The sequence below is a fragment of the Canis lupus genome, chromosome 6, assembly GCF_003254725.2.
Source record: "Canis lupus dingo isolate Sandy chromosome 6, ASM325472v2, whole genome shotgun sequence".
In the NCBI taxonomy this organism is placed as follows: Eukaryota; Metazoa; Chordata; class Mammalia; order Carnivora; family Canidae; genus Canis; species Canis lupus.
In genome coordinates, this window is record NC_064248.1 from 25,866,095 (window position 1) to 25,882,908 (window position 16,814).

General features: G+C 50.7%; 1 protein-coding gene across 4 annotated transcripts in view; it reads left to right on the forward strand.

Annotated features, from left to right (window-relative positions):
- Positions 1 to 8,196: 8,196 nt before the first annotated feature.
- SYT17 (synaptotagmin 17) overlaps positions 8,197 to 16,814 on the forward strand; it is a 75,523-nt gene continuing 66,905 nt past the window's right edge. For 2 of the 4 annotated variants that reach the window (XM_049110928.1, XM_049110927.1), the window contains exons 1-3: positions 11,758 to 12,046; positions 12,224 to 12,246; positions 12,910 to 13,058. In XM_049110928.1, coding sequence (XP_048966885.1) covers positions 11,944 to 12,046; positions 12,224 to 12,246; positions 12,910 to 13,058 — 275 coding nt within the window. In that variant the 5' untranslated portion in view covers positions 11,758 to 11,943. Of the gene's footprint in view, positions 8,576 to 11,757; positions 12,047 to 12,223; positions 12,247 to 12,909; positions 13,059 to 16,814 lie in introns of those variants that run through there. The other 2 variants (XM_025416401.3, XM_025416400.3) reach the window with 2 other exon arrangements.

The following is a 16,814-nucleotide window of genomic DNA, read 5'->3' on the forward strand; positions in this document are numbered from 1 at the left end:
ATCCCGGGTCTCAGAGATCACACCCTAAGCCAAAGGCAGGCGCTAAACCACTGAGCCACCCAGGGATCCCCAAGGTTGCTATTTTGAAGAGGAAAGTTGGCGAAGATCAGATTGCAAAGGTGACATTTGAGCAAAACCTAAAGGAGGTTGTATTATCTAAAGCTATCTAATGAATTTCTACATGCTTAGCTACTTAAAATGACACGTATTTATCATCTCACAGTTTCTGTGGGTCAGGAGTCTGGGCATGGCTTATTTGGATCCTCTGCTTCAGGGTCTCTCTCAAGTCTTTAATCAAGGGGTCGGCGGGTTGGGGTCTCACCCGAAGGTTCAACCAAGGAAGGATCCACTTCTGAGCTCACATGGCTGTTGTCAGAATTTTAGCTCCTCTAGGGGTATTGGACTGGGATCTCAATTTCTAGCAGGGTACCCTCATCTCCTTGCCATGTGGATCTCTCCAACATGGGAACTTGGGTCATGGAGAAAGAGGCAGCTACCAAGGCAGAAATTACTGCTTTACATAACCTAACCACCGAAGTGACATCTCATCACTTGTGATAAGTTCTGCCAATACTCAACGGGAGGAGATGACGTGAGGGCGTCAACAGGAGGCAGAATCATTATGGGCCATCTCGTATGCTGCCTGTCATACAGGTGAAGGAGTGAGCCATGGGGGAGCTCAGAGGGAGGAGTGTAAGAGGCAGAAGAAATAAGTGCAGAAGCCCTGGAGTGTTCAGGAAACAGTGAGGAGGTGCGTGTGGAGTGGAATGTGCAAGGGGCAGGGGAGCAGAGATGGGGACAGCGGAGGAGGTAATGAGGGGCCAGGTTATGTGGGACATATTTGACTCTTACCTTAAGTGAGATGAGTCACTGGAGAGTTTCCGGCAAAGGGATGACATGAGCTGGCGTTTGTTCTAGACCCTCGATCCTCCAACTGTGGTCTGTGGATCACCCTTGAAACTTGTTAGAAATGCACAATCTCAGGACACCCCCCCCACCCCGCCCCGACCTAGCGCATCAGAGACTGCATTTAACAAGACCCCTAGGTGAATGGAATGCCCAGTAAAATTGGAACCTCGGTGGTTCTCACCCTGCAGCCAGCATCAGAATTACTCAGTGTTTGTTGACCCAGTTTGCCAGTCGCAATTCCCCAACCCCCAGAATTTTCTGATTCAGTAGGTTCAGGGGGAGGACTGAGATTCGCATTTCTAACAATGTCCCAGAGATGCTGCTGCTGCTGCTGCTGCTCAAGGGACCATGGTTTGAGAGACACTGGTTTACAGCGTGCCTGGTGCCAGGGTGCAGGGATGAGGAAGACAAAATCCTTCCCTTGAAGCTGTTCAGAGCATCAGACCCTGTTCTGGCCTCTGGGGGAACATGACACATCAGACCCAAAGCTCTTTCCTTGTCATAAGTCCTAGGAAGGTAGATTTTCTGTGCTGTCCCTTAAAACCACATCTGTGTGGTCACACTGGTGCCTACCCTGGCTCTCCGTTCTATTTGTGCAGTTAAATCTCATCTGTTTCTCCTAGCTGTGGCAGAGAGAGGGAACAGGTGGTCACCAGTGCCCCGCTAATAGCTCTTCAGATGTGTGCAGCCCATTATTAAATCGCCCTCAGATTTTCCTTCTTGACGACTAAATAATTAGCTACCCTTTTCTGAATCACAGAGTGGAGAAGGTTTGGCTGACTGTAGCTACCAGCCTCAGACAGGGGCAGATGTGGTGGAAATTCTTAAACCAGCAGGGAGGCTAGAGATAAGATTGGGTGGGAGCTTCAAAAGCTAGACCATGGGACTCCTTCATCTCAGCAAGATCCTTAGAAGTGATGCCAGCAGACAGCATGCAAGATGACATGTCTGGTGTCATGCAGAGATCAGCTGGAGGTGACATGTCACAGGTGAGCCAAACATCTTCAGGGATTATGGGCACCATTGGGTTCACTCCTGCCCCAGGGCAATCTCCCACCCTGACTCATTCCAGCCAATGGATCAAGACCAGTGGTGATGATCCTCCTGGGTAGGAAGTGTGTGGACATCACAAAGATGATGTCCTAGTATGCCAAGGTCAAGGTCAAACTTGGACCACCTGCATCAGCCTCTCTTGGGAAGCTTGTAAGGAAATGCAGACCTCCAGACCCCACCTTTATACTTATTGCATCGAAATCTCTGGATGAGGAGTCTGAGAATAGGGATTTTAACGAGATGGCATCCCCTCATTTCTGTGCACACTCCAGTTTGAGAATGACTGTGCTAGTGTGTGATATGGCTCTCTCTCTTCCTAAGGTTGGCCACCCACAAAAAAGAGAAACTGGTCAGGGTAGATAAAGCACTTACTATGGGTATTAGTAATAAAAGCAACTTTGGTCTGTTTCCATTTTGAAAATAAAAAATAATGATAGCATTTCTTGAGCAGCTCCTCAGTGGCAGGCACTGTGCCAAGGGATGAATATGATTGGCCTATGAAATCCTCACCTCCATGAAATAGTGGCTGCTAGCATCCCATTCAACGAAGAGGCAACTGAGGCAGAGAGATGTGTCTGAAGTCACATAGCTGCTAAGTGGCAGGCAGCAGGATTTAGATCCAGGCTTGGCTGATGCCCAAGGCCAGGATTTGAACCTCTACTTTGTCCCTTCCTCCTCCCTAACACATTTCCTTCCACCTATAGAATAGAATAAGAGGAGCCACGGCCCCAGATTCCGTGTCTGTTATGGGAGAAAGAAACAGAGAACCACTAATTGTGAACACCCACTAGAGTTTCACATGCATTGTTCTCACTTACCTAACTTCACCCCAGCCCTCAGAGGGAAGCATTATACCCATTCTGCTGGTGAGGAAACCTGAGGCTCCCGGGGATGAAGCAGCCTGCCTGAGGCCACAAAGCCATTCTGTAGGCAAGGCTGGACTGGAACCCAGATCTCTTGCTATCATCCAGCCACACTGCCCAGAGAAGAAAGGGGTCTGACTCCTATGTGGGTTTACTTATCACATCAGCCCTAGGGATCATACTTAACAGGTGGCTGCCCTTCTTATTGCCACACCAGCTATTTAATTAGCCCAGAGCCTTCTTACTTCCCCAGAGTTCAGAAACACTGCCTGTGGGTTATGGGCACAGCTAAAACAGGATCTGAATGGCATGTTCGGGAAGCTGTATAATTAAAACTGACTTAGGAGACAAGTGCCGTCAGCCTGTTTGGCAGAAATAGAAAGTCACCTAACCAGAATGTGTGTTGCCCATATGGTTGCCAGAGACAGCTTTTTGCTCTTCTGGCACTTTTAAATTATAATAGATATCCTGAGGTCTGTGGTTTGCCACTTCTAACTACCTTCTTAAGGATCCCGAAGAGAAAACCATTATTATGTGTCTGCCACCTGGGGTTGGAGGGGAGAAGGTGAGGGGCCAGGTTCCTTCGAGAAGCTGTGGACTGAGGTGAGCCTAGGAGGTGACTGAAGCCTTATCTCCTGATCAACTCTGTGCCCCATTCTGCATTAGGAGGGTCTGAACTCCCTTACCAACACGTCTGCCCATTGAACACCTCCACCTGATGTTCCACAGCCACATCACTGTGGGCATGTCATTTGGTTTCCAGAATGTCTTTCTTAGAGAACCCCATCCTCCCCCTCTCTACGTGGTCTTCATGGGATGGTGGCTCATGATCTCTGGTCACCTGGTCCAGGTGGACTCCAGCAGAGTGCTGGCTCCTCTGGACATGGTGCTTGGTCCAGAGGTAGGCACTTGAGCCAAGCAGGACCAATTAGAGTTTTTCCTTAAGATTTCATAAAAAGCCTCCCTTACTTTTGGAGCATTAACTATTAAAACATACACTCACGTTCACCACTGGCCGTGTTTCTGCCACGGGAAGCAAACCCCCTCCAGGAGAAAAACTTCACGTGTTCAGAGAAAAGCCGTGAAGAGGTGAGATATGGAGAGAGTGAGTCCTTAGGACTTCTTTTGCATCTCTAAATCCAGCCACGACTCTAGGATTTGCCCTCGGACTTCCCAGTCAGTGAGCCCACAAGTTCTTTTTCGCTCAAGCTGGATGGACATGAGTCTCTTCCAGGAACCTTACATAATATGTGTCTGAGATTCAACATATGCAAATAGAAAACCCCAACTCCTCCCCCAGCAAACCTGCCTTCATCTAGCCTCGGCTGCCTTCTACAGCCTCACTGCTCATTCAGTTACAGCCACTGATTCACCGCCGTGACCATCGTTCACGCTCGAAATCGCCTCATATCTGGATCACTACCATATCCTCCCCGCCTCCAGGCTTGTCTACTCCATGTCCACAGACAGACAGACACACAGACACACACACACCCCTGCCAAAATCCTTCTGGGCCTGACCCTTCCTGCTCTTCTGTGGAGTAACTTCCCAGGCTGCAGGGCATCTGGCCTCTCCTACCTGTTGAACCTCACCTGGCACCGTCCTCCCCTTGCTCTAGCCAGAAAATTATTTGGCAGTTCTCACTCTCACCCCTAGGCTAACGCACAATGCTACTTGCTGGGGCTCCTAATCCTTTCTGAGCCATGGACCCCCCAATAGTCTGCTGAAGCCTGTAGACCCCATCTCAGAATAATGCTTTTAAATCCTAGAGTGGGATACCTAGGATTATAATGAAATGATACTTCCATTGATAGACACTGATCAAACTATTAAAACCAATTTAAATATGGTAATGTATGTGCTTCTTCACTAAAGCATTAGATAGACCTAGTAGTTGTGATTTTCAAGCAGTAAAGAGTGCAAATAAAACTTCAAGTTATTCGCAACAACTGTAATGTGATACGAATGTACTTGATTTCTTTTTTTTTTTTAAAGGATTATTTGGTTTTCTTTTTTTTTTAATCTTTATTTATTTATGATAGTCACAGAGAGAGAGAGAGAGGCAGAGACACAGGCAGAGGGAGAAGCAGGCTCCATGCACCGGGAGCCCGACGTGGGATTTGATCCCGGGTCTCCAGGATCGCGCCCTGGGCCAAAGGCAGGCGCCAAACCGCTGCGCCACCCAGGGATCCCGAATGTACTTGATTTCAATTGACTTCTATTTCTTTTTTTTTTAAGATTTTACTTATTTATTTATTTACTCATTCATTCATTCATGAGAGAGAGAGAGAGAAAGGCAGAGACACAGGCAGAGGGAGAAGCAGGCTCCCTGCAGGACCCCAATGTGGGACTCAATCCCAGGTCTTCAGGATCACGCCCTGAGCCAATGGCAGGCGCCCAACCGCTGAGCCACCCAGGCATCCCCTGACTTCTATTTCTATTCTATTCTCTTTCTGTTTCTATTGGTCACAAACCCAGGTAAATGTTTCAATCTGTTGGGGTTTGTTGTCTGCGTCCCTAATGAAAGGAGGTACTGAATTTCATGTAGAGGCTAGTGACAATGGAGGTGTAACTCTTTTCCTTCCTAATTTCAGGAACCCTGCAGAATTCTGAAGTAGGGGCTTCTCTACGGAGAGCTGGGTGGGTGCCAGCTGCCTCGTCCAGACAGGCACAGCCTTGCTCTGAGTCCATATTACACCTCAAAGCCGGACTACAGGGGCTCCTGGGTGGCTCCGTGGTTGAACGTCTGCCTTTGGCTCAGAACGTGATCCCAGGGTCCTGGGATCAAGTCCCACATCGGGCTCCCTGCAGGGAGCCTGCTTCTCCCTCTGTCTGTGTCTCTGCCCCTCTGTCTCTCATGAATAAATAAAAATCTTAAAAAAAAAAAAAAAGAAAAGAAAGCCAGACTACACATCCCTGTGAAAGGCAGACAGAGGAAGTGGGGACCCTGAAAGCCAGGCTTCGAGTGACATCTGATGAATGACTTAGAACTGACTTCTTGTTCATTCTTTCTTTGGAGGCAGGATGGTGCAGCTCTGAGGAGCTAGGCTTCCAGAGTTAAACACATTTGTATTTTGGTCCTGTCCCTGTCACCCTTCACTTCTTTAACTACAGTGACTCACTTCCTCTCTTCAGAGCTTCAGCTTTTGCACCTGGAAAATGGGATGACGATAGTACCTACCTTGTGAATGCTCCGGTGAATGCATGTGAAATGCTCAGCTCTCGGTCATAATAATGACTCAAAGGTTGGCAGCATCCATATTAGCTATTGTTGCCATCCATTTACTCATTCAACAAGCACTTATTAAGCACCTATCGTGTGCCAGGTGCTTACACACCAGAAAGTATTTGATAACCTCAGAGGTAGGTTCTATTGGGCCATTTAAAATAACCTTCAAAAATAAAATAAAATAAAATAAAATAACCTTCACTGGGAGGGGTGCCCGGTTTTCTCAGTTTTAAGTCCTTAGGGATTAAGGTATTAAACTAACCCTAAGGATTCCCTCCCTTTTCCCCCAATACCCAGCACTGGGAGGCAGTGCAGTGCCCTGACTAGGGGAAGGATTTGGTGCAGGCTGTCTCGGTTTGAATCCCAACTGTTCCCCAATACCATCTACCCCCTGGGCAAGTTACTCCACCGCTTCATGCCTCCTCTTTTGTCATCTAGAGACTGGGATGGCAACAATGCCCACCTTACGTTTATCAGGGAAGTCAAAGCCGAATTTGGGCAAAAGGGTTAAAGCAGAGCCTGGCACACCATCTCCAAAAGGTTAGCTGTTCTTTTCTTTCTTTTCTTTTCTTTCTTTTTTCTTTCTTTCTTTCTTTCTTTCTTTCTTTCTTTCTTTCTTTCTTTCTTTCTTTCTTTCTTTTTTAAAGATTTTTATTTACTTATTTATTCATTCGAGACACAGAGAGGGAGAGAGAGGCAGAGACACAGGCAGAGGGAGAAGCAGGCTCCATGCAGGAGCCAGATGTGGGACTCAATCCTGGGTCCCCAGGATCAGGCCCTGGGCTGAAGGGGGCACTAAGCCACTGAGCCACCTGGGCTGCCCAGGTTAGCTGTTCTTAACACCTGGGAACACCTGGCTAACTCTTCCACCTCTCTCAAGTTCCCCCCAAAAGCGCCCAATCCCAGGGAGGCCCTCTCCCCACCCAGCACCTTTTCCATCAGTGTTGAAGAAACATCGGGGATAAATACCATTAAGTGGTTAGGAGGGTGCACTGTGCGGGTTGCAACGCCAGCTGTCATGCTTCTCTGAGGGGTCTCTACCTCCTGCACCCCAGTCTCATCTGTGAACTGGGGGGGGGGGGGCGCCTGCAGCGCCTCCCTCAAACAGGAGGAGCCCCCCCTGCAAGCACAAAAACATTTCTTGAGTGCCTCCTCGGGTCAGGCACCGTGCTGGCCATATCGTGAGCAGGGCAGGGGGACGAGGGCATGACTCCGTGCTGGTGGACAGTGGAGCACGTTGCCCGGCGGATTATGCGTGCTCGGCCTGTGTTGCACGCCGCGCGCTACGAATGAAATCTTCCGTGCTAACGAATGTGTGCCGGCTGGATTTTCACGCCAAATACCTACCCAGAGGCACGTTACGCCTTTTATTTATGACATCCACGCTCATTTGCTCACGTATCCCCACAAATCAGCCTTGGAGAGAAGGCAGGACGCAAGGACGGAGATTCTATGCCTTTTTTTTTTTTTTTTTTTTTAGTGCAGAAAAGACAGACGGGAGGCGCTGGGCGGCAGAGGCTGCATAACGTGCTCACGAGAGGACCGGCGGAGGGCAATGTTCCGCTTCTAACTCCCCCGCTCCCGAGGCCCGGGGCGCCCCGGCCACGCGCGCCGAGGGGACCCGCGGGACCCGTCCCGGGGCGCACTCGCTCTGGCCCCGGAGCCCGCCCGAGGCGGCGGACGCGCGCACATCGCGGGCGCGACGCTGGGTGGCGCTGCCGGGCCGCCCCGCCGCCGACCTGTTGCGCCCGGGGCGCAACTCGGGCAGGTTCGGGACCCGGGGGCGCTCGGTCTCGGCGCGCGCCCCCGCGGCCCCCCGAGCCCCCCGCCCCGCCTGAGCTTGGGGCTCCCAAGCCCCCGGCCCCTGCGATCCTCGCCGCAGCAGCTCCGGGCGCGTCGTGCACCGTTCGGGTGGGGCGGGAATAAAGTTTTTCCGACTGGGACCGCGACCGGGACCGGGGCCGGGAGAGGGCTGGATGGGGAGGCCCCTCCCGGCCCCGGCCTCCTCGGCGGGCAGGCCTGGGCGCCGCCGGCTGCAGGGCTGTGCCGGGGGCTGCGCTCTCGGGAGGGGCCGGCCCGAGCCGCGCGCCGCCCGCCCCCGCGCCCGCCCCCGCGCCCGCGCGCTCCGGCCCCGGCGCCTCCAGCCCCGCCCGCGGCCGCCCGGGGCTCCGCGCAGCCCGGCCCGCGCCTGGGGGGAGCGGCGGCCGGCGAGCGTGGCCGCGGCGGGGGCCCCGGGCGCCCCGAGCGCCCGCAACCTGGGAGGCGGCCCCGGCCCGGCCCCGGCCCCGGCCCCGGCCCCGGGAGCAGGAACGCGGGGAAGGGCAAGGACGGGGCGGCCGGCGGAGGGGCGGGCGCCGCTCATCAGCCACGCCGGTCACGTCTGGGGCCGCCCGGCTGCCTCCTGCTTCCTTCCCCCCTTGGCTGTGCCCCGCGGCCCCTGCGGGCGAGGGCAGAGCGGCCGTGGCGGCGCCATGCCCGGGCCGGAGTGAGCGCGCGAGGGCGAAGATGGCGTACATCCAGGTAGGGCTGAGGCCGGGGGGCCGGGGCCGCGGCGCCCCCTCGGCTGACGGCGCGCGGCCCGGCTCCCGCCAACTTGGCTCGACCGCAGCGGTGCCCCAGGGCGCGCCACCTGTGCGGCGGCGGCGGGGCGCGCCCCGGGGCAGGGGCTGGGGCTGGGGCTGGGGACCCCGCTGCGGACCCCGCCCCCCGCCCCCCGCCCCCCGGATGGAGGCCCCCCCGGCCACGCGCGCGCCCGGCCTCCCCGCAGCGCAGGGGGTGCGGCCGACTTCCCCGCAGCCCGGCCCCCCGCACCCCACCCCCGGGGAGGGGCCGCGCCGGGGCGCCCCGGGACGCGCCGGCCGCGGGGCCCGCCAGCTGCCGTTGCCGTGGTGACGGTCGGGCTAATTGGCCGGCGGAGCGGGCCCGAGGCAGCTGCTCCGGGCGGGAGGGACAAGGACGTCGCCTCTCCCGGGCACGGGGTGCCGAGGCCTGGGGGGCGGGGGGCGGGGGCCTTCGATCGTTTCCGGCCTTTGCCTTGGGGTCTGCGAGTTGTGAACCCCAACACCTGGAGGAAACTTCGCAAGAATCCTTGCGAAGGAAGGAAATAATTTCCGAGCATCCTTTTTTGGGGGGTGGGGGGCTGCTTGAGACCTTTCCCTTCAATACAAGGCGGGGAAGTGGCGACAGGTCAGCGCCAAGGTCATGCAGTCAGACCCGTTGAGCTGCCTGCTTTCCGGGGCTGGCTCCTCTCTCTGCCTAGCAGAGAAGCCTACAGGTTCCCCCCTTTAGGGTGCATCTGGACTCCCTTCTCTTACCCTCGGCTACAGCCCGCCAGGCGGGGGTGCTGGTCTCTTAGCTCCCCACTGACTCATATCCTGTCCTCGGACTTTTCAGCCTGGCAGGAACTCTGTGCCCTGTCACCGGTGGTGGTCTCTCCATCCCTCACCTGGCTTAGACTGGCTCCCTTGGCCTCTATGGAATGTCTAGGTCCTCAAGTTCAGTGAAGGTCACGTCACTGAGCTGTACCTTACTGCATGCTGAATGTTGTCGTGGGGCTATTGGGTAGTCACTCAACAAACACTTGAGTGACTACCTACTCTGTGTGGGCGCTGGGGATACAGTTGTGAAAACAGCAGTCTCTGCCCCTCAGGATGCACAACCCAGTGAGAAATGCACAACATTAGAACCCGCCTCTGTGGTTTTTTAATAACCACCTTTAGGACAGAGATGAGTGACTTGCCCAAGGTCACACAGCTGCTTAGGGGGTGTGGTGGGATCTAAAAGAGAGAGGATGGTGGGGATCAGTGGGGGATTTGTTTAGCTAAAATGAGACTGGCTCTGTGATACTGACTTTCCTTCTAGCACAAGGTATGAAACTTTTTCTATAAAGGTCCAGATAGTAAATTTATTTTCTTGGAGGGCTACGTGGTCCGTGTCACAAATAGTCAACTCTGACTGTGATGTCAAACAGCCATAGACAATAGTAAATGCATGGGCGTGGCTGTGTTCCAAGAAAACTATTTGTGGATACTGAAATTTGAATATCATCAACTTTGTACTAGTCGGGAAGTATTCATTTTCTTTTTTTTTCCAACCATTTAAAAAGGTACAAACCATCCTTAACTGGAGGACCATACAAAAACAGGTTGTGGGTTGGATTTAGCCTTGCAAGTCATAGCTTGACAACCCCTGTTCTAGAAGATCTGAATTCTCCTTGGTGTTTTTGGCTTAAATCAGTGATCCTCCATCCAAATACCTGAACCCAGTGGACCCAATGTAAGGAAAGACTTAGCATGCTGGAAACATAAAAACATCTTCTCTCCCCTTTTTCTCTTGGTTTCTCTTTGCTCCCTGACATTCGTCTTATACCTGGGGTTTGAGACAGCTGGATGATTGGGCCCTGTGGTAGCCTTGTCTCTGTTCTCATGGTTTTATGAACAGTGTCTTTTGATCACCACACACCCAGGAAATGCTTTCCTCTCCGAAAAGAATGGGCATGGACTGTAGTCTAAGGAAAAAGCCACACTTTATCCTTGCACTTTATTGTGTTTACAAAAAAGTCCTCAAGCACTTTCTCACATGTAAGTGCAGGCAGGCATAGCTTTTTGCTCCTTTTTCACTGCTGTATTGGCCAGGACAGTCTCTGGTGCCTAATAGGTTCCAGCTGGTCTTGACAAACCACCTCGTTCTCATAAAACCACGGAAAGAGTGCAGATATTCTGCAGCTGGGCAGCACAGGCAAGAATTTTCATAGAGTCCTAGCTTAGCCCTTCCACTAAAGAAAAGAGGTAACTGAGGTTCAGAGTAGCCCCCTGACCTACCCAAGTCACAGGACTGGCTGGTGGTGAAGCCAGCATCAACATTTACCCACTCAGCTCTGCGTGACCCCTAAGCATCTTCGGGTCTTGCTCTGCGTGTGGTTCGACTTTTGCATTTGGAAGAGTTTGTGATTAATGCCTGACACTTTCTTTCCTAAGCTGCAACCATTCCCTTATCATCACTTCAAGGATTTTGAATTTTTCATGAGCCGTGTACCACTTGTACTGTATTTACTTAATACTTTTTCCTATAAATGGACCATTTTTTTTCTTTACTTAAAATCATATGAAAAGGAAACTTTATGTCACTACGATAGTAGAAAACCATGGTCACTTGATATAAGCAGAAGGCAGCTGGAAAGATAAAACACAATGATAATAATGTCACATAATTACTTATGTCCAAGGCTCTGAGCTAGGGTCTGTTCTCTGTTTAAAAAGGAAGAAGGGATGGTGGTGGGGTGAGATGTGCAAGTGTTAGAAACACGTTAACATACAGTGGTACCAAACTGAGACCTTCATTTTGAGAGAGAACTGAAAAGGAGGATAACTTTTCATCTTGATTGAGTGTTCTGAGTTTGAGTTCATCTCCGGAATATATCCCAGGCTGAGATGCAGGTGGACTCCTGATCTCCGGGGTTTACATGGCCCATCCATTCCTAAACCACTGTGACTCTTCCCTGGAAGAGGGGGAGGGAGTCTGTGTGCCTTGGGAACCTGTGAGAAGTCCTGGTGGGGGGTGGGGCTACCTCCCTTTTCAGCCCCTCCCTCCCAGGACCAGATTATGGCTTCCTCTTCTGCTCCCTGTGTTTGTGGGTGGTCATATGAAACTCCCCACCATCATCATTGGAGCAGAATTATAAGGTAGGGCCTCTGGGAGGGTGGGGGAAGCCAAGTCACATCCACTCTGTGCCAGTCTGCATGTTTAGCTAATCATGTCCTTTTGGGTTGGCTTCATGGCTATTTCTGTATAGGAAGGTTTGCTCTTCTGAAGTGTGGCTGCATTGGATAGCATGACTATCTATCCACCCGCTCTGATTCATAACAGCATACGGTGCAAATCAAATCGAAATGCTAAAGTTTCCCATTTATTCGGTGTTGGTTAGCCAGGAGGCTACCAGCAGCCCCGCAGATAGCAGTACGTTGTTAGGGAGTCAGCTCCCTTCCCAGGATGGTAAGTGGAAAGATGCAGGGCTTTTTTTTTTTTTTTTTTTCCCTTTCTTTCTTTCTTTCTTTCTTTCTTTGTTTTTTCTTTTCTGAGTTGCTGGAATATTGCTAAACTGGTCTTGTCTCTCTTTTTGTAATCCTCTCACCCCCGACGCCCCTTGGCTTCTTCGTGGATCTCTAAAAGGGCAGTTGGAACCTTTAAACGAGGTGGGTTAATTTGATGATTCGTTTAGTCTTGTTTCTGATCAAGAGGTGCTTGCCTTTCATTTTGGAGTTTGATGTGGGGCTGTGGGGATGTTCAATGTTAAACGATAACTGGATGTTGAGAATGGCACAGTTTTGATGCCTTTCTATGGCAGGGAGGGAGAGCCCGATGGAGAGATGCTTGCAGACAGGATAGATTTCCCTCCCCGGCCCCCTCCTTACTCCGTTTGGTTACCTCTGTTTACTTTCATGTAACTGAGGTGATTTTTTTTTTAAACCTTTTTGCTTTGCTTTCAAGAAGACAGTAATATTCATTGTGTTTCGAGAACATACAGTATAGCCCTCATGATGTTGTATAAACCACCCACCTGTCGAGAAAGACGTTCACATAAGCCACCCAAGAAAATACCTGCAAATGTTTTGCTCACTATTAATGGCTCCAGCGAGTTGGTGTTTGCCATCTTTATGCCTGCAGTTGGTAAATAGAAATGGAAAACATTTTGTTCTAAGTGTTCAGCAGCAGAGACAGACCTCCCGAATGTCCTTATTTCTCAGCAGGGATCGGCTGCTTGTAATTTCGAGTGTTTTTCCTTCTCCTCCTCTCCACCCCTCCCATCCCCCACCCACTCCCCCTCTCCACTGCCCACCTCCCCCCGATGGCCTCAGGGTTTTCTTTCTAGAATCTCCGATCTGCTACTGTGCAGATGGACTTGCAGGCACTGCTGTCAGAAGTGCTATGAGTCCAGCTGTTGCCAGTCGAGTGAGGATGAAGTTGAAATTCTGGGACCTTTCCCTGCCCAGACTCCTCCCTGGCTGTAAGTAAAACTGCTCTGAACTTCCTCGAAGGCAATCTCAGGAGGTTTCTTTTCTCAGTTTGTGAGAGGGGGTGCGGGCAGGAGGGTTTGGGGTATGATCGAGGGAAAGGCTGAGTGGCTGTGGACCTCTTTGCTGCCCATGGGGACCTGCTCTGTGCCTCTCTCATTTTGTTTGGCAAGCTGCTGAAACCAGCTGGTGGCGGGCCTCAAGTTTAGCTAGTTTTACATCGGCTCTTCTGAGATGTGAACTGTACACTGCTAAGCATGTGGGCACTATTAATCACGTTGAGTGTCATTCCAAGTCAGAAAAGAGATCTGTGAGCATCTGTATTCTTCAAGGGATGTCGAAATTCTAAAGCTTTCTGTCCAAGTCAGTATGACGAATTGTCCTAGCATCTGACCCAGTGCATGGCACACAGTTGATGCTCAGTAGAAACTGCTGCAGGAGTGGTAGACCAAACGGACAAACAAGTGCCTTTTTGCTGGTCTGAACAAGAGCTTCGGAAACAGGGAAGCAGAAGAGCACCTCCAAGCTCCATCCTGTCCTCCAACGCTGTTTATGTTCTCTCTGGCATCTTTCATTTTATTTCCAATTCGTGCTCCTCCCGCGCCTGCATACAACATCTCCATCTGCCAGTCGCTCAGATATTTTGGGAATGCAATTTTGAAGCCTCTCAGCCACGTGTCCAGTCCACCTCTCCGTGGCTGAGAGAGGCACATGGCTAGAGAGTCTGGGTTGAGTCTAGAAAGGCCAGCGCTGAGAAGGTCCTGACCATCATCAAGTACAGCTTCTCCTGACACAGAGTGGGAGGCCCAGAGAGGGCAAGAGGCAGTGCAAAGGCCCATAGCCAGAGCCTCAATGCCGGTCCAGCTAAATCTTTGCTCTGAGGTTCTGGAAGTCCACGATGTCCCCTCTTTCCCTCCAAGTTGGAGGTCATGCCTCAATCTTCTCATTTGCCCTTCTTAGAGACAAGCATCAGATATTTCCATAGCAAAATGCCTCTATGTCAATCTCCGTGCATTCAGATCCTGTTTCTCCTACCTTTTTTTCTAGTTCCGTGACCTTGGGCAAGTCGTTAGATCTCTGTGCCTTGACTTCACATCTATAAAATGGGGAGGATCAAAATAATAGTATTTATCTCATATGGTTGTTGTGGTGACCGCACAAATTAGTACACAGAAAAACACTTAAGAATGGTTGACACCTGGTTGGCAGTCATAAATGTAAGTGGCTCATCTCACCCTGTTTGGTTTCAGTTTTTTTTTTTTTTAATTTAAGATTTTATTTATTTATTCATGAGAGACACAGAGCGAGAGAGAGAGAGAGAGAGAGAGAGGCAGAGACACAGGCAGAGGGAGAAGCAGGTTCCATGCAGGGAGCCTGATGTGGGACTCGATCCCGGGTCTCTAGGATCACGCCCTGGGCTGAAGGTGGCGCTAAACCCCTGAGCCACCCGGGCTGCCCTGGTCTCAGTTTCCACATCTGTGAAGTGAGAACAATAATAGAACCTATTTTATAGGGTTGTGATTAAGAGCAATGAGATGTGCACATAACATACTTTATAGAGTAGTATTTATTCATTTCTGAATTTGTACGTATTGATAGAGATGCTTTAAACGGTGTAAAGACAGTGTTAAGAAATGCTTTCGTTACTCATGGGTTGTAGCCTGAATCCTGCAGGTATGTGTAGAGTGAGATGTGTGGTGAAACCAATTCGTTGATCAGGAAATCATTCCCTCACTGCCTGGATAGCTCAGTCCCTTCAGTATCTGCCCTCAGCTCAGGTTGAGATCCTGGGGTCCTGGGATCAGGCTCCCTGCTCTGTGTGAAGCCTGCTTCTCCCTCTCCTTCCTGCTTGTGCTCTCTTGCTATGTCTCTCTCTTGCTCTCTTTCAAATAAATAAAATCTTTAAAAAGAGAGAGAGAGATCGTTCCCATTTTCTAGTGCCCTGTGTGGCAGAGATTGGCTCAGGCCACCTGGTATCTTGAAAGCCATGCTCAGAAGAATGCCAGCTCTGTGAGGGCAGGGTTTTTATCTGTGTCGTTCACTCCAAAAAATTATTTATTGACCAACTGACTGACCTGCAAGCAGAAATTGAATCTTGAAAGTGCCAGTCATCTGGTTGGAAACTTAATCTCAGTTTCTTTGGCAATTATTTCTTGACTGCTCTTTGTGCTAAGCACTGCAGGATGCAGAGGTTAATTAGAGTCCTATTACTGTGCTCAGGAGATTTTAAATATCATATAGCAGATAAGGCAGGTACATAGGTCTAGCTAGAGTTGTGCATTCACATCCTGTACTCCAATACGATAGTTCTGCATAGAGTCTCATTTTGGAAAAAATCCAAGGATAGTGGCTTCAGGCATAGCTGGATCCAGGGGTTCAAATGTTGTCATGGGCATGCATCTATACTCTCTCTCTCTCTCTCTGTTTCTTCAGTATTGGCCTCATTCTTCTTTTGAGGTAGGGAGGGGCAGGGAGAGAGGGAGAAGAATCTTAAGCAGCAATGTGGGGCTCAATCTCACAACCCTGAGATCATGACCTGAGCCAAAATCAAGCATTGGATGCTTAAGTGACTGAGCCATCCAGGCACCCCTATATTGGCCTCATTCTTTTTTTTTTTTTTTTTTTAAGACTCTATATATTTGAGAGAGAGAGAGAATATGAGAGGGGAGGGGGTCAGAGGGAGAAGCAGACTCCCTGCTGAGTGGGGACCACCCCCCTCCCCCGATGTGGGGCTGAGCCAAAGGCAGATGCTTAACTGACTGAGCCACCCAGGTGCCCCATGCCAATCTTTGTAATAGACAATTTGGGTGCTGTAACCAGAGAGGAGGGACTGGACCCAGAATGGGCAAACTCCACAACATTTAGGAAGAGTTGGGGGAATCATGGGAAATGAGCCTGCAAGCTCAGGTCATGTAGGGTCTCGAATGCCAAATTTTAAGGACTTTGAATTAGCTTCTGAACCAGTGGAGAATCCTGATGGACACTGAAAATCACAGTCAGGTACTGTTTGCCCTCAATACCCAAATGTTGAGTGTTACAGATGCATGCCCTAGGTCCTGGCACTGAGCCGGAGGATGGTTGTACTCTGGCTGTGGACCCATTGTGCAAGCGGAGGACTCTTTCTGGGGGCAAGGGGTTGGGAACCTCTGGCAAGACACTTTGGTCTTGCCACAAGCAGAAAAGAGGGCTGGAACCTTCCCAGTAGGGCTAACACACCACACAATTCTGGAAGACTCCATTGACCTCATGGTCATTATGAATGATACCACCTAGAGCTTTGCAGTCTAGAGCCTGAACAACGGTACACGACTCTCCATGCTTCTTGAGATGAATTTCTTGAATCCCAGGTAGCAACTTAGTATATTTTTGGCACTCAACATAATGCAAAACGTTAAGAGAAATCTGTAAAGGGGAGGCGGGTTAAATCATTCAAAAAGTGAATTTACAGCTTGTGCTTTCCCCAGATTTATTTACCAAGTGGGCATTGCATGTTATCAAACAGTCAGGGAGTAGAAATGTCAAGTGTGCAGGCTCTGCAGTGCTGTTCCTACTGTGACATTTGAGCTGAGAACCATAGGACATGCCTCTCTGTGGGGCAGCATGTGGCAAATGAGCTAGTCCTTTATGTGTGGGGTATTTTGGGGGACACCACCATTAATTGTCACATATTATCCTGTCATCTGGGTACCGCAGCTTTTTTTGGCTGGGCTGGGCCGGTGAAGGTCAGGAAAACTATATACAATCCGACT